Source organism: Colletotrichum siamense (assembly GCF_013390195.1).
Source record: "Colletotrichum siamense strain Cg363 chromosome Unknown KSG_Cg363_contig01, whole genome shotgun sequence".
Lineage (NCBI taxonomy): Eukaryota > Fungi > Ascomycota > Sordariomycetes > Glomerellales > Glomerellaceae > Colletotrichum > Colletotrichum siamense.
The window spans coordinates 4,786,494-4,806,483 of NW_023501014.1; the positions used below are offsets into that span (position 1 = coordinate 4,786,494).

General features: G+C 53.4%; 8 protein-coding genes across 8 annotated transcripts; 4 read left to right on the top strand and 4 right to left on the bottom strand.

The window, feature by feature from the left end:
* Positions 1 to 134: 134 nt before the first annotated feature.
* Positions 135 to 1,596, top strand: ppk23 (Serine/threonine-protein kinase ppk23; the record flags this gene model as incomplete). The annotated part of the gene is made up of 2 exons (XM_036633035.1): positions 135 to 694; positions 750 to 1,596. The coding sequence occupies 2 exons, from the start codon at positions 135 to 137 to the stop codon at positions 1,594 to 1,596; spliced, it is 1,407 nt and encodes a 468-aa protein (XP_036501656.1).
* A 262-nt stretch (positions 1,597 to 1,858) lies between these two features.
* On the bottom strand, positions 1,859 to 2,760 carry CGCS363_v001187 (uncharacterized protein; the record flags this gene model as incomplete). The annotated part of the gene is made up of 2 exons (XM_036633036.1): positions 1,859 to 2,580; positions 2,640 to 2,760. The coding sequence occupies 2 exons, from the start codon at positions 2,758 to 2,760 to the stop codon at positions 1,859 to 1,861; spliced, it is 843 nt and encodes a 280-aa protein (XP_036501657.1).
* A 3,415-nt stretch (positions 2,761 to 6,175) lies between these two features.
* On the top strand, positions 6,176 to 7,807 carry nrd1-1 (Negative regulator of differentiation 1; the record flags this gene model as incomplete). Its single annotated transcript, XM_036633037.1, has 7 exons — positions 6,176 to 6,180; positions 6,343 to 6,352; positions 6,437 to 6,524; positions 6,604 to 6,656; positions 6,712 to 7,233; positions 7,285 to 7,538; positions 7,588 to 7,807. The coding sequence occupies 7 exons, from the start codon at positions 6,176 to 6,178 to the stop codon at positions 7,805 to 7,807; spliced, it is 1,152 nt and encodes a 383-aa protein (XP_036501658.1).
* Positions 7,808 to 8,610: 803 nt separating this feature from the next.
* andC (Short chain dehydrogenase andC) lies at positions 8,611 to 9,570 on the bottom strand (the record flags this gene model as incomplete). The annotated part of the gene is made up of 3 exons (XM_036633038.1): positions 8,611 to 8,916; positions 8,977 to 9,223; positions 9,284 to 9,570. 3 exons carry the CDS (start codon positions 9,568 to 9,570, stop codon positions 8,611 to 8,613), a joined length of 840 nt encoding a protein of 279 aa, XP_036501659.1.
* A 900-nt stretch (positions 9,571 to 10,470) lies between these two features.
* On the bottom strand, positions 10,471 to 13,222 carry dcp2 (mRNA decapping complex subunit 2; the record flags this gene model as incomplete). The annotated part of the gene is made up of 2 exons (XM_036633039.1): positions 10,471 to 13,079; positions 13,192 to 13,222. The coding sequence occupies 2 exons, from the start codon at positions 13,220 to 13,222 to the stop codon at positions 10,471 to 10,473; spliced, it is 2,640 nt and encodes an 879-aa protein (XP_036502631.1).
* A 1,496-nt stretch (positions 13,223 to 14,718) lies between these two features.
* CGCS363_v001191 (uncharacterized protein) lies at positions 14,719 to 15,711 on the top strand (the record flags this gene model as incomplete). Its single annotated transcript, XM_036633040.1, has 3 exons — positions 14,719 to 14,793; positions 14,859 to 15,073; positions 15,162 to 15,711. The coding sequence occupies 3 exons, from the start codon at positions 14,719 to 14,721 to the stop codon at positions 15,709 to 15,711; spliced, it is 840 nt and encodes a 279-aa protein (XP_036502630.1).
* A 1,408-nt stretch (positions 15,712 to 17,119) lies between these two features.
* Positions 17,120 to 18,538, top strand: rnr-2 (Ribonucleoside-diphosphate reductase small chain; the record flags this gene model as incomplete). Its single annotated transcript, XM_036633041.1, has 3 exons — positions 17,120 to 17,149; positions 17,248 to 17,505; positions 17,585 to 18,538. The coding sequence occupies 3 exons, from the start codon at positions 17,120 to 17,122 to the stop codon at positions 18,536 to 18,538; spliced, it is 1,242 nt and encodes a 413-aa protein (XP_036502629.1).
* A 563-nt stretch (positions 18,539 to 19,101) lies between these two features.
* CGCS363_v001193 (uncharacterized protein) lies at positions 19,102 to 19,656 on the bottom strand (the record flags this gene model as incomplete). The annotated part of the gene is made up of 1 exon (XM_036633042.1): positions 19,102 to 19,656. The coding sequence occupies one exon, from the start codon at positions 19,654 to 19,656 to the stop codon at positions 19,102 to 19,104; it is 555 nt and encodes a 184-aa protein (XP_036502628.1).
* Positions 19,657 to 19,990: the final 334 nt, after the last annotated feature.

The following is a 19,990-nucleotide window of genomic DNA, read 5'->3' on the forward strand; positions in this document are numbered from 1 at the left end:
CGAATAGCTGGGCATCTGCTGGTATCTAAACTTCACAACAGCATATCTCAAACAAGCATTCTTGAAGCGGGCATGCGAGCTGGCCAAAACACGCACCTCTTCCAAATAACAACCAATGCTATTGCGCCGACGCAATGGCAAGCAACGCCAGGTCTAGATGGGCCGATAGCGCGGAAGATGCAGCTCTGGAGGCCAAGCTGAAGCGGGAGAAGGAAGAGAAGAAGCGTATCAAGGCAGAGAAGGCCCAAAAGGCTGAGGCCGACCGATTGGCTCAACAGGTCAAAACGAGCAACGACAACGCCGCCGAGAATCACGACGAGTCCCGACCAGCGAAAAGACGGAAATTCACGCCAGATCCCGAAGGCAGAGGCCTGGACGGCACTTCGAATAAAAACGAAGGCGCATTGAAACTCATGCGCATGCCATTTGGCCATTGGAGAAAGTGCCGCAGTGTCGAGAACTACGAGAAGCTGAACGACATCGAGGAGGGTACATACGGTTGGGTTTCACGGGCCAAAGAATCCAGGACGAATAGGGTGGTTGCTCTGAAGCGTCTAAAGATCGAACCAGGCGATCGTAATGGACTTCCAGTCACAGGCTTAAGGGAAATACAAATCTTGCGGGACTGTAACCATCGCAATATTGTAAATCTGGAGGAGGTTGTGGTTGGAGAAGAGACTACCAAGATCGAGAAGTACGCCATGACAACATGGCATCCTTTGGGGGATAACACGCTAACCAGCTTGCAGCATTTTTCTCGTTCTAGAATTCGTTGAGCATGACCTGAAGAGTATACTGGAGGACATGCCTGAACCGTTTCTCCTATCCGAGGTCAAGACACTTCTCCGACAACTAACGGCCGGCGTTGCCTACCTCCACGACAACTGGATTCTCCATCGCGATCTCAAAACATCGAATCTTCTCCTGAATAACCGTGGCCAGCTCAAGATTGCAGACTTCGGCATGGCTCGTTATGTCGGCGACCCCCCGACAAAGCTGACCCAACTCGTCGTAACGCTGTGGTACCGGTCGCCCGAGCTGCTCCTGGGGGCCAAGACCTACGGCAAAGCCGTCGACATGTGGAGTGTCGGCTGTATATTTGGAGAGCTACTCACGCGGGAACCACTTCTCCAGGGCAGCAACGAGGTTGACCAGGTCACGAAGATCTTCGAGGTGTGCGGCGTGCCGACGCAGGATAGCTGGCCGACATTCAGGAGCCTTCCGAATGCTCGCTCCTTGCGTCTTCCAAAGAACTCTCTCACCACAGGGTCTGTCATCCGTGCAAAGTTTACAACGCTGACCAACGCCGGTTGTGCGTTGCTTAACGGTCTATTGTCATTGAACCCCGACTCACGGCCTTCCGCGAAGGAGATGCTGGATCACATGTACTTCAGAGAAGACCCGAAGCCCAAGAAGGAAGGCATGTTCCCTACGTTCCCTAGCAAGGCCGGCCAGGAGAGGAGGCGCCGGCATGAACCTAATGCGCCCGTACGTGGCCAGAATGCGGTCGAGCTGGGAGATGTCGACTTCAGCGGCATCTTTCAGGGAAGGGACAAGGAAGAGAGGGGTGGAGGGTTCTCGTTGAGGATGGTGTAAGTGTCACAACCAAAGCGCAAGCAGCGGGCATAGGGAAAGTTTAATACATGACCGTACGTGTTCGGTCAGTATCATCATTAAGCTATGTATCAAGAGAACTCATAAACATTTCCAAGTTTATATATGAAGCCGCCATTTTGCCCGACCATGTTGAACACAACGCCACCCTAATGATCACCGTAAATGATTACCGCTGGACTTGTTCTCGCTCTCAAAGCTCCCAAAATAAGATGTTCAACCCTGATTACCAAGGAAATAGTCATTAAAACATGCCTAGTCCAGCCACAAACCACGTAAAGCTGGCGACGGTGATGATGCTCATACCCACGGCCATGCTAATGGCCTTGCTATTGAGCGCGGAGGCAGCCGAGTCGCAAGTCGGGCAGTTGAAGTCGCTCAACGGTGTGTACGCTTGGGGCTGGTACATGCCAAAGGTGAGAGCGTTGGAAACACCCAGGTAGCCGGCGCCTGCAGTAGCAGTGACGCTGGATTCGGCGTCATAAATAATCAGCGTATACGCGTCGTTGCCCAAGGGAGCTGAGGCATCAGTAGCCTGGACGCTCGTATCCCATGTGTAAGAAGCGGGCTCGGCCCAACTCATGTTCTGTGTCAACGTCCACGTCTGGGATCGGGAAGAACAGCTGATGAGCACATCAACGGCTGTTGGGGTGGCTTGCACGTTTGTGTAGTTCCACTTCCAAGTGACGTAGTCTCCGATCTTGTACAAGTTGATAGAGTTGGCCGTCGTCGCGGGATCGACCATGACAACACTGCCAACAGGATCTCTAGCATCGAAAGTAGACTCAGAGCTCGCGGTAGCATCGGTGCCTGTGCCGGTAGCAGACCCAGTGTTGGTGCCTGTCTTCACCTTTGCGGTGTTAAGGTTGGTTGTCTTCGCTCCGCCGGTGTTCGTCGCGTCTGCGGTAGTGGCGGTTGCTTTAGCACCTGTCGTGGCAGATGCCGCTTGGGTGGCAGTGGCAGCGGCTATATTCAAGTCAGAGATATGGATGAGCGACCAACAACCGAGCCTTGATATAAAATACCTGTGGATTCGTCATTCTGACGAACTACGAGCGCATCTACGTCAGGGAGCCATTGTGGCCAAGCGGAGGCCAGGGGAGAAAAGACGGCAAGGCCGAGAGCAAGAGTGTGAACGGCCTTCATGATTATCGATCGAGGTACGGGTGGAGGGTGGCAATCTTGTGAAACGAGTAAACACCAGGGAGAAACTCAGTGGTGCGGCTTGGACGAATATGTCGAGAACTCGTCGAAACAGCAGTGAACGATTGCAATCGAGCGGGGTGAGATATTTTGGTGGTTCGAAGAGCTTTGAGGTAGGGTGTCGGGATGGTGTGGTGTCGGTTCGCGGCGACCCCTTTTTCGGTAGGCAAATTCGCAATAACAAGACTTGGGGTAAACTTGTCGACGTCCAAATCGGCCAAACCGGGTGAGCCTTTGTGATTTCCTCCTCTTTCAATAAGCGACCGAAAAAGCGAGCGAGTGTGTCAAGCGAGTGTCGATATCGAAATTGAAATAGCAGTAGAAGAAAGGAAAAAAAAGGTGACGAGAAGCGGCGCTGGTGGTGAAAATGCTGCTGGGAAGCAAATCACATGAGGATTGTGTGAGAGGGAAAATGAATAGAGGCGAGAGAGGAGAGGGAGACGAAATCTGCAGTGGAATTTGCGTTAGCCCCGGGTAAGGTAGTAATTAGGTAGGCAGGCCCCAGGAGGACTAGGTAAGCATTACGGCTAGGAAAGCACTGGAATGGCAACAGAGAAATTTGGGGCGGGTTCAACAGGAGACGGGAGAAGACTGTGAAAGCGCACAGCACTGGAGGTCGAGTGGATGGGATGGGCCCCGATTGATTAGGTTTGGTGGGTCCCCAGCAACCAAGGCGAACCCCCGACTGTCCAGCGCCCAGTGACGGGATGATCGCGAAAAAATGGAATGCAGGGCAGCACAGCGACAGGGGCGGAGCCTGCTAGAGCATGCACCATACGGGATGCATAGAAGCAAGAGATGGGGTGGCACAGCCGAACAGGCCAAGGCACCTCGAGTTTTCTAGCCAATCCTGTGCTGTGTGCTAACACCATTACCTCAGCCCGCCCGCCCGGGTGAAAGATGGGATGGGAATGGAAAATACAACATCAGCAACAATAGTAAGAGCATGACACCACAGGGAAGGAGCATGGGAGCAAGAAAAAGTAGGATCAACAAGCCAGTCACTCTTCCAGCCGTCCTCTGGCGGCACATCGAATCGCCATGGGCCTCCAGGTTCCCGCCACCCGACAAGCACATATCTGTACCTAAGGTATGCAGTCCACGGGTGACTCTAGCGGATGAGCTGCCCGCTCGCCGTTGACCAGTGAGCATACCTAAGATGCGCATCCAACCTCCCGTCGCGCGTCCAAAAAAAGGGGAAAGGGAGGGGAGGGCCATGGGCAGCCAAACACCGCTGGCATAGTGTAACGCCCGGCTTTGATAGCGACAGCATGCACAGCACCTCAGTTGCTGAGGTGTTCCGTACTTTGAGTGAGTATGTACCTACCTTCTTCGCCGTCCATTCGTCCAGGCCCGGACCTTAGTACAAAGACCAACCAACCGGACTGGTGCGTCGGGTGAGCAGACTGGATCCACCAGCCATCGTATTCCTTCCCCTCCAACGCCTCCCCTCGCTCGTGTTGGCCTCCTAAAAATAATTACCGGGACGCGCGCCTCCACAGATTCAATCAATGATGAGACTGAGGCGAGACCGATGGATGGAGCGATGAGCGCCTATGAACACCTGTGTCAGTCGAATTTTCTCCTGACGACTCTAGAGCAGGATTCATCGCGAGACTGGTCCCGTTGGTCCAACTCACCATCGCATGTCGTCCGTCAGGCCCAACTGTCCTCGTGTTGTACTTAGGTGCCTTCCTTCGTTTTCGAGGCAAAGGACCGCGACTGTGGGTGTAAACACCGGATCGAACGAGTGATCAGACAAACTGATCGAACCACGGATGCCCCGAGTAAAGACGACGCAGGGTACCGGTAGCTGGCTGTCCTTGACTCGGAGGCGTCGCCCAGAGCACGTCCGAAATGGACGGCTCCCACCAGCATCTTATGCAGCCCGGTGCAGCATGGGTTTGGCCCACTCGCATCGGTTCTTATCAGGTTTTCGGTGCACATCATGTTTGTCCTCATATAATACTACTGCATACAGGAAGGGCCGGCGTAGCCAAGCCGTTGAATGCAAACTAAGCAGGCTGCGCACAGTAGCACGGACAGCATCTGATGCACATCAAACGTTTTGAACCACCGCCGCCAAAAACGGCTGCGATCTTCCAGACTCTCAGAGACTTGTCCCGCTAGGACCGAAGTATAAGTTTCTTCAAGGTGACGCTGTGATCCGCGGGAAGTGTTCAGTGCTTTGCTAGGCTTACCCTGTTCTGCCGGGCCAAACGGTCCCTCGGTGAAACGGGCTCCTCTACAGTTGCGACAGTGGCTTTTCAGGTTAGGCACCAAACCACCTCTGCGACGGCGGCGGACTAAAAGAAAATTCGGAAGCTCATCGTGTTCCTGCTTGATCTTGAACCTTGAAGGCGTCTTCATCGCCAAGACATACCTTGAGCACTGGTATGTTGTATGATTGCCCAGCCGAATTTGGTTTCTGCGGCGAGTCGTGACGAATGCCGGCATGATTATGCATTTTGATTGAGGAATGACATTTTGTGCTCGATCTGCTGCGGATTATCTTCTGCCTCCCTTGACCAAATGCCTTGCCCTATGCCATCATTGCCGCCAAACCATGAATACGTCGGCGGGAATATAATGTCCATTCCACGACGACGCCAAGTGCTACAGTAGCGTTTATATCTCACTTCGTCCTTCCAACCCTCTCAGATGATCGATGACTCATCGAAAAATTGATTTCAGGCTCAAGAAAGGGCTCATTTGTGTCAGTTGAAATGCCACTTCGTCAGCAGTTCGTACGCTGTACCTCAGTCATTGACGGACTATGGAAGGGCGATAGTTCTCGACCGACGGTGGATTCTTGCTGGGCGTGTAAGGAAAAGGGGGATGGGGGAGGACACTCCAGGGGTCTTCTCTGTTGCTTCTGAAGTTCAGCATTGAGTTTGCGGGATGAATGACGAAGAGTTTGGACGACGTGAAGCTTCCCGTCCGTTGGCATGCCGCCTCATGGACCACCGGCTTTCTGGCCCCAGGAACTGGCCTGGAAAGACTCCCGTCCGAGACTTTGGAGTTCGATTCACCCGAACCCATCATGCTGGCGGCTGAATGTGGGGCTTTACGGACCCTGCACGAACACTCACACTGTGACCTCACTCACTCTGGTAAGCTAGGTACCTTGGTAAGGTAGGTAGGTAGGTAGGCACCTAGGTGTCGCTTATCGATAAGACAAGCTTCTATCGGCCACCACCTTCGATGCCTACCTATGTACCTACCTCATCTGAGGTAACCTTCCTTAGATAGGTATCCCCAAGTGGCTTGCTGCGTTCGATATCGAGCGGCCAATAACTTCTCCAAACTCATACTTTTTGCCAACCTGATTTGTGCTGGCGATCACCTCGTGCCAGTCATGGTGTCTTTCGTCAGTGACACGGTCTCAATTGACCGGTCCTATCTTGATACCTTAATCCGCAGGTAATTACGTCTGACACAATCTAGCTGGAGTCTACCGTCTGAGCCTCCTTCGAGACCGAACGAGGCTGCTGCGAGCTGGCAAGATGCTAACAAATGGCGCAGGGCTGAGCTCGTACGTCTCACACCATCATTTAGCTGTCTTCTTATCCCTCGATCGGAGAATATGGGAATGCTGACATAGACTCGGCTCCTACAGAACACTAGTGACCCTACGTCGTGTCACTCCACCATCACCATCTCTCGCGCCGAGCATGAAACTCTGCTCAATGCCGCTCGTGAATTCGGTATAACGCCAACCCCCGCTACTTGGCAATTCCCAGGATTGCCGAGCACCAAAATGCATTTGTCTGACAAACTGAATAGCCAACCTGCGCCGCAACCTGATGAGAGGTGGTGTCACCGAGGATACACTTGCTGTAAGTCGTCGACTCCACAGCATGCGTCTCATTAGCTAAGCGAAATGTTGCCCAGGTTCTGACGAGCGACGAATCCCAATGTCAAGAGGATGACCAGAAGCCGGCCGGTCAAATCCCCGACCCGTCTTCGGGCGGTGCTCCGGACTATGTTCACAAGCCATGCCCAAAAATTACGGCTGCCACACGAGTTCCCAACAGCGACTGTCATGGAGGCCAACCTAGTGATCGCGGGTCCATTAAGCAGGATTGGGCTGACACGGAAGTCCATGAGATTTCGGGATCGTGCATTTCCCCCACCGAAACCAACCATCAGCAGGGCTCAAGTCACCAAGACAAGGATCAAAAGCCTTCTCGTCTCCAGTTCGAGAAATCGACCACCAGAACGGTCTTGATCACCAATTTACCCGATGGGACGACTCACGCTGATGTCACGGCCGTCATCCGAGGTGGTCAACTCCTGGATATCTTTCTGCGCACGCATGACCGCTCTGCCCAGGTCTCCTTTTTGCATTCGGCAGAGGCTCAAGACTTCCTTGAGCATGTGCGTCGCCACGACTTGTATATCAAACACAAGCGAGTAAGGTTGATATAAATGGTTGCAAACGCTCTCAGCTAAACAAGCTATTAGGTCGAAGTCCGCTGGAGCGATCGACAGTTCATTCTGCCTGGCCACGTTGCGAGTAAGATTGGAATCGGCGCAACACGGAATTTAGTGATTCGGCGTTGTGATCCGAACCTGACCGAGGAGGGTGTTCGGGACGACCTGGAACACATCCACAACCTTGTTGTTGTTCGCGTCTTGTTTAGAAGTGGCAGCTGCCACATTGGCACTAACTCGGTTCACAATGCCATGTTTGCGCGTACCTGTATGATGAGTCGCTTGTAAGCTGGTCTGCTCGAGGAATTACAACAAATACTGACCAAGCCACAGCAAGTACAAGGGTTCCAGGATCGACTGGGACGTCGATGAGTGCTCGCAGCCACTGGAGAAATTTCAGTACCCCCGCGCCTCGGCACACTCTCTGTCAACTAAGCGCCCGTCGGGCCCCATGTCAAACCGGTTTCAACTCTTGCACCTGGACGATGATGAGGAGGATGAGGATGTAGCTCTTCTAGAGTTCCAACGACGCCCGATGGACATCGTGCTTTGAGTAGAGATACCACACCAGGGTTCTCGCGAGAATTTTATCCTTGCGCTCTGCCTTCGGTCTAGAGTCCGGAGTCAGGTGAGGAAATTTGTGTGTCATTTCTATGCTTCAGGCGTTGGTTGCGAATACCCTTGGGCTTTATTGTGTTATGTTATCCTGTTCCTTGGCAGTAGTGCTGTCTGGCTTGGTCTCCTAGGAGGGCGGCGGTGCGTCGGGGAAGTCGGCATAATTCTGAGACGTGTCTGGGTCACAATACAATACCAAGCTGCGTTTCTTCTTAGTTCTTTCCAAAGCCTTTCTCACCGATGCGCATCTTCCAACGCGGTTCAACTTCACTACATGTCAGGCTATAATGGTTGAAATTGAAAAGTAATTGAATCATCTATGATACCAACCAGATTGCTAACCTAAATGTTTGAAGACAAGATGCATCATATGTTTGCCTAAAGTCTTGCTAGCTGGGCGGTGTCAGTTGGCTATCCGGCAGTGTCCCCTATAACTTTGATTATAAGTGAGCGCACCTAATACCTCGATAAGTATGACAGTAGTACAGAAAACGATAAGGCTAGTAATGATAATGATGATAGACGACGATAGAAGACGACGACAGAAGATGACGATAGAAGACGACGACGGCGACGATAAAAGCGAGTATCCCGGAAACGTATTTGAAGGTAATATAGGAAATATAGAGGGTCTCGCTAGCATATGCGGATTACATGCGTATATGATGGACGACCCGGATAGCTGACTGACACTTCCCGGCTGGCGAAAGTCTTACAAGATCAGAGGGTGCCGTAAAACCCTCACACAACACCCCAGGCCTGATCGATAGGCAAGCTCACTCCGTTGATGGTTCGTGCTTGATCGGAGGCGAGGTAAATGACCGCTTGTGCAACCTCGAGGGGCGTTATGTCCGGCGTCGACCCTGATGCATGGGTTTGCAAAGCATGAACTGGCTCAACTTGGGCGTGGGCCTCGACATCAAATTCATCGCCTTGTCCCGTGGCAATGGCCTTTCCAATACGGGAGTCAATCGCACCGGGAAGCACAGCATTGCATCGGATGCCCTCCTTACGGAAGCGCCATGCCACATTCTTGGTAGCACCAATCTGTAGACGACACTGTTAGCACCTGACCTCAAGATTGCCGTTCTTCTTCGTACGACTTACCAGTCCATGTTTGCTGCAAGTATACGCTATGCCAGCAACTGCCCCAGACAGGCCAGCCGTACTAGACACATTGACAATGGCACCAGTGCCCTTCTCCTTCATGAAGGGCAGGACAGACCTCATCATTTTGACCGGGGCCGTCAGGTTGACTGCCATTACTCTATCCCATTCTGCGTTTGTGACGCCGTCCACGCTGCTGAAACTATCCATGACACCTGCAACGTTGACGAGCAAGTCGATTCTCCTCCTAGTGCCGTTGTCAAAATAAAATTTCCCCTCAAGTCCCTTCTGCCAGCACGGCACTCACCCGAATGACGAAATTGATGCGTAAACTCCATCCTCGCATGCTCGCGGTTCCGTCAGGTCAGCTCGGTGGAAGTGGAAGCGGCCGTGATCACACTCCTGAAGAAGCGAGTAGTTGAATTCGCGCGCATCGAGACCGCAGACTTGAAATTGGTGTGCCAGCAAGAGCTGGGTGCAGGCCAGGCCGATGCCCGAGCTGCATCCGGTGACAACTGCTACCTTGCCATAACCTATTGGGTCAATCGTCTTGGGAGGGATGAAGAGGGCGTCTGCGGAGGTGTGGAAGAACATGATTGATTGTCTGGGAGGTAAGCCGGAAATATTGATATCCACGGTTCCAGCTGGGCGAGGTTTTCTTCTCGCCGGGAATGGTTCTGGACGGAACAGCGCCAATCAACAGTCTAGCTGTCGTGGGAGATTGGGGGAAAATTTGGTTCATCATCACGCTATGTGCTGGAGCCTCCATTATATCGTCTTGGGTCTCACGAGTTGACCATGTCATCGGTGCATCCCGCGCACATCATCATCAGAACAAGTGGTTCGACAGAAGGTCAAATGCGTGGCAAGCGACTTCTACTTGTTGGTTCTTCTTGCTTCCGCCATCCTAAACCGGGCTATAACTCATTTTGCACACCCTCTCTGCACCTCGGCCATCAGCCCACTTTCCATTAACACTCCACAGCAGCCGCCGTTTGCCGGGCTCCAAGAATGCCGCATGAGGGAGAAACAGCTAACGGAAGGTCGTTCTTCGTTGAAGACCGATGCGGGCCGGCTAGACACGGTCACGCCATTGCCGGAGCGCGGGCAGTCGATTGGCAAATGGTACAATGCGGGGGTGGGTATTCGTTGCCATATGAATTGCTTCCCCAGACCCTAGGAAAGTATCACCTTGGTACGAGTGCTTGAAGAGTTTCTTCCAATCACTGAAGCGAAATTGGCAAACGAGGTACATCCCAGGGTATAATATTTCCTTCCTGAATATTTCATCCTGCACCCTTGGCCGTTCTCCCCAAGCCGTTGTCCACCAACGTAGATACTTTGCCACGTCCTCAACCCATTGCAACGCAATACCAAAAAACTAAGATTGCGACTCCATCTAAATGCAGGCGTATGTTCGCCGGACAACTCGTTAGACGGTTTGTCAGGAATTAGCTGGAGGCGACTGCTGTTCCGCCACCTGTAACGATTGTCCTATTTGCTGTTGTTCGCTACTGATGTTAAGTAGCCTAGCAGGAAGCTACGATCCGCGGGCGAAATGGGTGTTTGACTGCCACGTCGGGATTCAGGCAGGCCTTCAGGCAAGCCTTGCCCGCTTGCGGAGGCAAGAGACGCCACCCGTGATCGCATCCCCCCCATATCAGGCGGCATTATCTCTCTCGTCTTTCCCTTGTCATCTACCGCATAGCCCGGACCAGGACTGGGCGACTGTGGCTTTCCGAAAAGCGAAAGAAGCTTCTGCCTCTGTTCCGTGGACATCTCGGGCTTGCGCTGTAACGCAGCTGGTGCTGGAAGCGCGGATGCTGCCGGAGGGCTTGCCAGACTGGCGGGCTTGTCCGCACCAGCGGCCCCGAGGAGTGCTGCCATAGCGGGACTATGAGGTCCTGTCGGCTTATTCACGCTCTCCATGTGCTGCGAGACATGGCTAGAGTGTAATTGAGGAGAGTTGTTGAGAACCGCCAATTGGTTGATTGCGCCCTGATTGTATACACTTCGGGTTTCCGTTATTCTGGGGCTGTAGCCACTGGTAGAACGAGGGCTTCGATACTCAGTTCCTCCGATTTGTTGCGATTGAAGTGATAGATTATGTGACGACATTTGAGTTGCAAGATCTGCAGGTCCCTGGGGGGGCCTGCTGAGAGGACTGCTTGACACGGGTTGAGTGCTGCGGTTTTGGAAGACAGGGCTGGGAATGTCCTGGTTGTCTCCCCTCGTGGTCGAGATTCCCTTGAGAAGCGCGGCACTCGCAGTAGTTGCTGGAAGTTCAGCAGGTTGATTGGCAGGAGAAAAGCTGGTTTCGGGCTTCTTGAACATATTGAGGAGAGCAGAGCGATGAGCTGGGTCGACAAGTTGCTGGCCCCGCTGGCTCATGGCCTGATTTGGGTTGGAATGGACTGGACTTGCATTCGAGAACGGTAAGCCAGGCTGCTGAACATGCCCTTGAGCCCCTCCATGACTGTGCATACCGCTAGAATGCTGAACATGCGCGCGGGTGGGCTGGCTGTAGGACCCTGGGACCTGACCTCTGTCTGGACTGATGGCCTTGGTATCGGATTTGAGGACTCCCAGTAGAGCCATAGATTGATTTGAGAGCTGCCCAGCAGGCGGCTTGGGTTGATACAGCAGGTTCTGGGTTTGCTGTTGAAAATATGCTTGCTGATATTGCGCGGTGGGTACAGGTTCGTTCAGAGTCCCCTGCGCATGCTTTGGCGGAGGGGGTGGTGTACTGTCGGCAAAAGCCCCTCTGCTGAGCAAAGACTTTTGAACCTGAGGAGGCAACGGCTGCGGATGTCTCAACGGGGGTAGCAGGTGGCCGTAAAGAGGTCCATTCGTCAACGATGGATCTTGTTGCCTGACCTGGTGGGCCATGCCTTCGGCGTTGCCATGCTGAGAGAAGGCCCATTGCTGTGGAGTTCCGTCTGGAGTAACTGGGAAACCGGGCGGGTGTTGATAGCTCGCCAGCGGCACCCGTTGCTGAGAATGGTGTTGTCCGTGAGGGCTTCGCGGCTGGGGGACCTCTCCAATGGTGTGATCGAGAGGCGTATGCGGTGCCGGCGCAGCTGGAGCAGCCTTGACGGCAGCCTGGTTCTTCGCCTGAAGAATTGCTAGTAGCGACGCGCCCTTATCTCCTCCGCTCTCTGAAGAGGTGGGAACAGAAGCACTTTGAGCCGCCGCAGGCTGAACTTTCAAAAGACGCTGCAACTCCATAGTTGCACCCTCTAGAGTGTCTAGGGCTGGTGTTCGTGTCGAGGCATCCGTTACCGGTTCTGTTTGCCAAACGTCGTCTTCGGTCACGAGCTCATCGTGAAGGGCGTGAGGCTGGAATTGCGCATCGTTGGGTCCTTTGACAGCGTCCCTCTTCTTTTGCTGCACAACCCATTTTTTCAAGGGCACTAAGAATGGAGCTACCATGTAGAACTTGTTGGCATTCGCAGCCGCGGCCGCGTCGTTCTGGTTTTGCGCGCCCTTCTTCCGGAAGGCAGGAAGCTCAGATAACTTATACCACTGAATCTTACTGATCTCTTTTCTGGTTCGGGGTTGGAAATGTGTGTCCATGGGAACATTGCGGAAGACGTAAAGCCTTAGTTGCTGCTCCCGCATGGTGACCTCGATGTATTTGACATCGCGGTTCTCGGGAACCAAGCCAGCTGCATGCAAGTCGTATCCTGTTTCCTCGTACACTTCGCGAATGGCACATTCGAGATCGTCTTCGTCCTTGTTTATTTTCCCGCGAGGAAAGCTCCAGTTGGCGCCTTTCTTCCAACCTTTGACCAAAATTGTGGAGTCCATAGCCTCGTTGAGCAGAATTGCACCTCTCACAGGGACTCTCGTCTTGTATTGCAAAAACTCTTCGAAGGCTTTCGTATGATTCTCGACCGAGAAGGGAGCGAGGAGGGGACAGTGCTGAAATATCCTTAGACTAAAGCTTCGGAGCGTCATAGAGGGAAGGGTCGGGTCGAGCGGGCGGACGAAATCTTCGTAGAACCATTGTGCCTCCTCGATCTGAAAGCATATGCGTGCAACCGACGACAAATCTTCTTCGGGAAGGTTGATAATGAATCGGACACAGAGGTCATCCAACCCTGTTCAGTTATGATACTTCGTCAGTCCCGTTTCTGGCAGTGGTGATGGAGCAGTAAGGAAGGCAGGCTCGGTAGCTAACGCCACGGTTGTTCGGGGTGTGGGGTAACGTACAGTCCTCCAGCTGCATCTTTTCTTCGGCCATTGTGGGCGACGGCCTAGACCATATCCCTGGAAAAGTAAACGTTGGGTCTTAATCGCCTGTGCTAGGAGGTTTGGTCGGGATGGAAAGAGGCTCCTGACGGCGAGTATGTGTCGAATACAGGGCGAGGAGCGGCAGTGGCATGGTACGAGGTAGGAGGTTTGTTGGGTTGCAGATCAGGCTCGGGCTCGAAGCTTCACGCTTGCGACCGGAAATGCGCCCTGCGACTGGAATCGGTAACGGCAGAAAGTAATAGGTCAAGTGAAGAGTGGCATTGGGTACCTCTCACTTTCAATCGTGGCTGAGGCGTTGGTGATTGCTTGCTGGCAGAGATGCGTTGACAAGCAGCCTCTTGGTTGTTGGTTGCAGTGTTGCCGATTAACAGAGGCGGAGAAGCAAGCGACACTCTGCTCTTTGTTGACCATGGGTGAGGTGGCCAGCCAGTCAGATAGCGAGGAAGCACCTGTGGCATCCGCGACCACACTCAGGCGCAAGACGTGGAAGCCACGCCGGTGGAGGTAGGTGGGACGGACGTGGCAGATATTGTGTGGCGGAAAGCTCGAGCGAGGGGCCTACATGATTGGCTCGTAGGGCTAACCTTGCTCGAACAACGCGTCACACTGTCTTTTGCATGAGGTTCCTTATGCCATGATAGTGCATTTCGGTATACACGCACTGTGATACACAGCCCTTCTCGAGTTCAGATCACCATCTTCTATCCGGTCTACACTGGTTTCCCTTGTCAAATGGCGGGCTGCCTCCGACTGCGCATGGGCTAAGCAGTAGACACAACAGGCGCATCCTTTAATCTTTCAACATTTGATCATGAAATCTGGCCTGGATTGCATGTGAGAGGGTGACGACAGGGACTTGAGACGATCTGGAGTTCCCAAGCCACAATGTGGCTGAGTAGAATCTCGACCTCACTTCGGTTGCCACACTTGCGCGCTCTCTTCAATGGCATTTGGAGGTCCCGGTGCAACGGACACCGCTGAATTGCCCAGTAATGGTCATTTGGGTCGCATGCTTACTGGGGACCGTACAGCGAAGGCGCTGCAGCATGATGTGAAACACTGCAGCTAGCTTGCTCTAGCTCCACTGCAGAGGCCTCTCGGGACTGCTGTAAGTGCCCTGCATTGGCGTTCAGACCGACATGATTACATCATGGCTGTGGTCTGGTCCCCTGACTTGTCAAAACAGGAATTCTGGGCGCCCTCAACCACCTTACGTCGAGAGGCGACTTGCGTCGTGACAGGGACTCGGACCCTGCATGCAGGACCTTTTCTCAGTCCCAGTGCTCGTTTGAATACATATACCAAGCCTTCAACTTCTTGGACAGGCTTTACTGCTCCCCACCCTTCGTCCCTATGTAAACTTATTTCACGCGGCAAACGTTGAGTTTCCTGTAGCAAATATCAGCGCCATTCGTGCTTTTCTGAACCCAGAACTTTTACCAATCAGCACCTTTCTTGCCCGCGCAGTCGGCTCCAAGCGCAGTCATGGCTAGTCTCATCGCCAAGTGGGTGAGCAAGAAGATCTTGGCGGAAAAGGTTGAGAACAAATTTGGTCGCGAAGTATGTTACGGCGAATGTAAAATGAACTTCCACAAGTGCACTGTACTGACGTCTCAACCCCTCAGGATCCCTACTTCGAGACCGTTCCGGCCACCAGACTTGATGGTCGTCCCACCAAGAAAGTCAAAAAGCGCAGAAAGGCCCTCCCGCCGGGAATCTCCGCCAAAGATGGAGAAGTCTTGACCAAGGTCAAGCGGCGAGCGTATCGTCTCGACATGTCGCTATTCAGCCTCTGTGGCGTCCGCTTCGGTTGGAGCAGCGTCATCGGAATCGTTCCTGCGTGAGTACCCTACACCGCCCTGCACATGCCCCACATCTCTACTTGGCACGTAAGGTATCTTCAACGGCGACTGACACCATGCTAACAGTATTGGTGATGCTCTCGATGCATTCATGGCCCTGATGGTGTTCAAGACCTGCAACAAAGTTGAGGGTGGGCTGCCGGGTTCGCTCAAGTCCAAGATGCTGTTTAACATTATTGTGGACTTCGCCATTGGCCTGGTACCCTTTATTGGTGATATTGCCGACGCCGCTTTCCGCTGCAACACCAAGAATGCCATCCTCCTGGAAGACTATCTTCGCGAACAAGGCAAGAAGAATCTTCGACGGAGTGGAGCGCCCGTACCCGCAGTCGATCCCAGCGAAGCAGATGAGTTTGATCGCTGGGATGATGACCGCACACCACCCGAGTATGTTGAAGAGGAACCGCGCAGTCATGGAAACATGTCATCAGGTCGTGGCGGAAGCCGCCAACACTCGTACAACGGACGCGCCCCAGCTGCACCTGCTCCGGTTAAGACACGCGACGTCCGGTCTGGCGGTGGCCGGGGTTGGTTCGGGTTTGGTCGATCGAGAGTGGAGGATGAGGAGACGGGCTATGCTGGCCGTGACCCCAGAGACAGGCCTTCTCGGCGTTGAAGTCTCAACCAGAAGTCGTGGCATCCAGAGGCCTAGAAGGGATGGCATCAGTAGGCAGGAAGACTTTATTCATGGAGTGCTTTAGCGATCGGTTGTACGGATTTTATTTCTCCTTTGTCTCGAGCTGGGCCAGAACCCGGCGTTCTCGCTAGCTTATGTTCACGCGCACACACAAGATACGAACTGGATGGTGAGATGCAAGCACGACACGATACCTTAGTTACATACCCACTTCACGATAGTAGGGCCACTTTAGATAATTAACACAGCGCGTCATTTTACAGAAGAAAGAACGCTTCTAACGTAGTACGTAACACTTGGACTGTCAAGAAATGAACAATCAAGTCGAGCCGCCCGCCCATGCCGGCAGGCGGATGGGCCAGCCTGCCAGCGACGACAAGCAGAATTAACCGCGTCGACCTGCAATCAAGAATCATATGCCGGCGAGATTTGTCGATGCTTAGACATAATTGCAGGGCGGTAAATCTTGGGAGGGCCACTTCGTCCCGCCCAAGCCCTGGGTCCTGGACGGATTAGGTGTTATCTGATCTGATCTGATAATCTAAGGGGAGTTCCAGACCAGGAGACCGAGAAACGCGTTGGTTCGTAACGCCGAGAACGAACCCAGAACCAGTCGATGCGGAATTACGGATACGGCAATATTGGCACAGGACCGGGGGGTGGCCCGGGCTGACGGGAGCAATAAGGGAAAACTGGCACGCGTTTGCTCGGCCGAAGCCCTCGGTAGGAGTGGTCTGGCATGCCGTGACGCCGTCCATTTCCTCCCAGTTGCCCCGGTCATGACATCGTTGCCTGGTCGGCTCGCTGGAGGTGGAATGCATGCGGCCACTCGAACGACGAAGCACGTTACAAATGGCTAGGTACGATGAAGAAAAAAGAGGGAAAAAGAGGGCTGGGCAAGACGCGTCCCGCTGGGGGCCGTCGGTCGTCACTTTTCTTGCAAGGGTGAGAAGTGGAAAAGTGCCAGCCGAGACAGAATCCTGCCACTTTAGCAGCGAAACGCGTTGGCGATCGCTGGCCTACCCCTGTTCGACGCGCTTTTAAGTGGAGCGAGGGGCAACGATCGTAGTCAGTGAAGGACCCAAAGCTGCCAGAGGTCCCGGCGCAAAGCAATTAGACCCAAAACCCGCAAAACACGAACGCGGAACCCCCTGCACCTAGCGACGCGTTTTCCACCACACGTGCTGCCCGGTTGTCTGGTACAAAAGCCTTTCAAGAGTCACCCACTGACATTGCGTCTACTTCTCTTCACACTCAACGAGAAGACACAACAACGCTTCATACGACCGCCGATATCCTCAATTCTTTCTCGCAGTCTTTTTTCTGGGTTTTCAATTCACCCATTCTTCAACGCTTACTTCCCCCTCTCGTCCGCGCAACCCTCGCAATGTCTGTTGAAGTCACTCCTTCCAAGCAGGTACGTCACGACTTGCGCTCTGGCGCACAACCGCAACCGCTACTTCGTCACAATGTGCGCGTGTATGGATTTTAATGAACTAACAACTCAAACTCCAGGCTGCCGCCGCTCTCGATTCTTTCAAGATGGAGTCCCCCGTCAAGAAGCTCAACTTCAACAACGCCGACAAGGAGAACCAGCCCATCAGCTCTGACGTTGCCACCGCAACCGACATTCAAACCAAGCCCACTGAGGAGTCCACGAAGCAGCAAGAAGCGCCTGTCGTCGCCCCTGGCATCAAGGAGGAGGAGATGGACGAGCCTCTTCTCCAGGAGAACGGCCAACGCTTTGTTCTCTTCCCCATCAAGTACCATGAGGTCAGTCACACTACCACGCGTCATTGACGCGTAAAGTGGTTTTTTTCTCGAGAACCTTAATTTAACTCTTGGCGCATAGATTTGGCAAATGTACAAGAAGGCCGAGGCCTCTTTCTGGACTGCTGAGGAGATTGATTTGTCCAAGGATCTCCACGACTGGAACAACAAGATCAACGATGATGAGAAGTACTTCATCTCTCACATTCTCGCCTTCTTCGCCGCTTCCGACGGCATTGTCAATGAGAACCTGGTTGAGCGTTTCTCTGGCGAAGTCCAGGTCCCCGAGGCGCGCTGCTTCTACGGCTTCCAGATCATGATGGAGAACATCCACTCCGAGACTTACTCCCTTCTCATCGACACCTACATTAAGGAGCCTGCCCAGCGTACCTATCTCTTCAACGCCATCGACACCATCCCCTGCATCCGTAAGAAGGCTGACTGGGCCTTGCGCTGGATCACGGACACAAAGTCCACCTTCGCCCAGCGCCTCGTTGCCTTTGCCGCCGTCGAGGGCATCTTCTTCAGCGGTGCTTTCGCCTCCATCTTCTGGCTCAAGAAGCGTGGTCTCATGCCCGGTCTGACCTTCTCCAACGAGCTCATCTCCCGTGATGAGGGTCTCCACACCGACTTTGCCTGCCTTCTGTACTCTCACCTGAAGCACCGCCCCAGCAAGCAGGTGATTGAGGATATTATCGTCGATGCTGTCAAGATCGAGCAAGAGTTCCTGACCGAGGCTCTGCCTTGCGCCCTCCTGGGCATGAACTCCAACCTGATGAAGCAATACATCGAGTTCGTCGCTGATCGTCTGTTGGTTGCTCTCGGCAACGACAAGGTCTACAAATCGACCAACCCCTTCGACTTCATGGAGAACATCTCTCTTGGTGGCAAGACCAACTTCTTTGAGAAGCGTGTCGCCGACTACCAGAAGGCCGGTGTCATGAACAGTGCTAAGAAGTACCAGGATGAGTCTGCAGGCTCTTCCGAGGAGAAGGGTGAGAATGGTGGCGACTTCTGCTTTGACGAGGACTTCTGAACTGGAGCGTGCGAAGTCGTTTATGTCCTTTTTCTTCTCTCTTATACCCTTGTACATTGCATTCGCGTGGTACTTGCCACAGCGATTTGTTTTCGCACTCCATCGCCTCTCTAATGAGTTTCGGCATAGAGTCGTTTGTTTTATCATATACATACACGGCGTTAGCGGGGGACACATTACACCTGGGAGTTGGATGCTCCCACGGGCTAGGTGGTTGGATGATGGTGGAAAATAGGGGGCATGAATGTCTTTGATGGATAATGTATTGGCGAGCACTACTTTCAGTAATTCAGACACGACAAACGAACAAATCCATTCATCGCACGTGACAAAAATAAAGGCTCTTTATTCGCCAGCCTTGTTTGACTTTCACTGATTGTTCTATCAGAACTCAGTCTGGGCAAAATGGATCGGTGTATCTCTTTGAAGCCCCCGACGCTTTTGTGTGCGCCTATCGATTGCCATTTTCAACACATCCACAGCCATGTATCATGAAGCAACACGATTCTGGCATACCTATCTATCATTGCGTGTGCGGTCCCTGTATGCCATCTGTCGTTTTCTTATTTCTTGCCCTTCTTCTTCTTCTTTCCACCACTGCCACCCGCAGCTTGTTGAGGCTTCTCCTGCGCGCCACTCTTCAACTCAGCCGCGCCCACGCCCTTCTCCTCAGCAGGAGTATCAGCCACGGCTTCATCCTTGACCTCCGCGGGGGCCTTGGATGTCGCCATGGTGCGGCCCAGGGAGCCCAGCAAATTGATGAGACGTGTGACTTCAGCAGCCTTGGTCGTCCTGTACTTGAGCGCGACACCGCTGACGGGGTCGTATGTCTTGATCTCGAGGCTGCCCCTTGGTGGCTTGGCGGTCACCGCGTCGGGCATCGTGCTGTCCTGCTCGCCGTCCGCCTTTGATTTTCTAGGCTTGACGTCCTTTATCGAGTATTTGGTTGTGATTCTAGTCTGTGCGGTCGATGGTCGCGCAACGCCACACGGGTTAGTCGGGGCTGTCTGCAAGACTTGAAATGTAGAGCAGGGGAAGGGCCTCACGGTTGCTGGACGAGCTTGGAGGAGCAGCGATGACTGCTGCAGCCATTCCTGGCTGTTCTTGTATGTCGGCATCGTCGCGAGAGGGCGGCCAGAGCCTTGCACTGTACCGAGATGTGCGCAAATTCGGTCGCTATATTCGTCTCTCCAACGCGACCTAAGTACCTCTTTGCGCTCGCGTGTCGTCTCGCGGTTTCGGCGACTGTTCGCTAGATGTCGTGGGATTCTGTGTGTGTGGTTGAGTGACGTGCGTTGATGTGGACTAGCCGCGGGCGGTGGAGGATTGAATTTTGGTGGGGTCCAGCTATGGAGTAGGTACCTTAACCTGAGGTAGGTAGCTGCGATCAATCCACACTGAGGCCATGGGTGGCCGTGTTGAGGGGCAAGTCTAAACAGCACGTCACTGCTG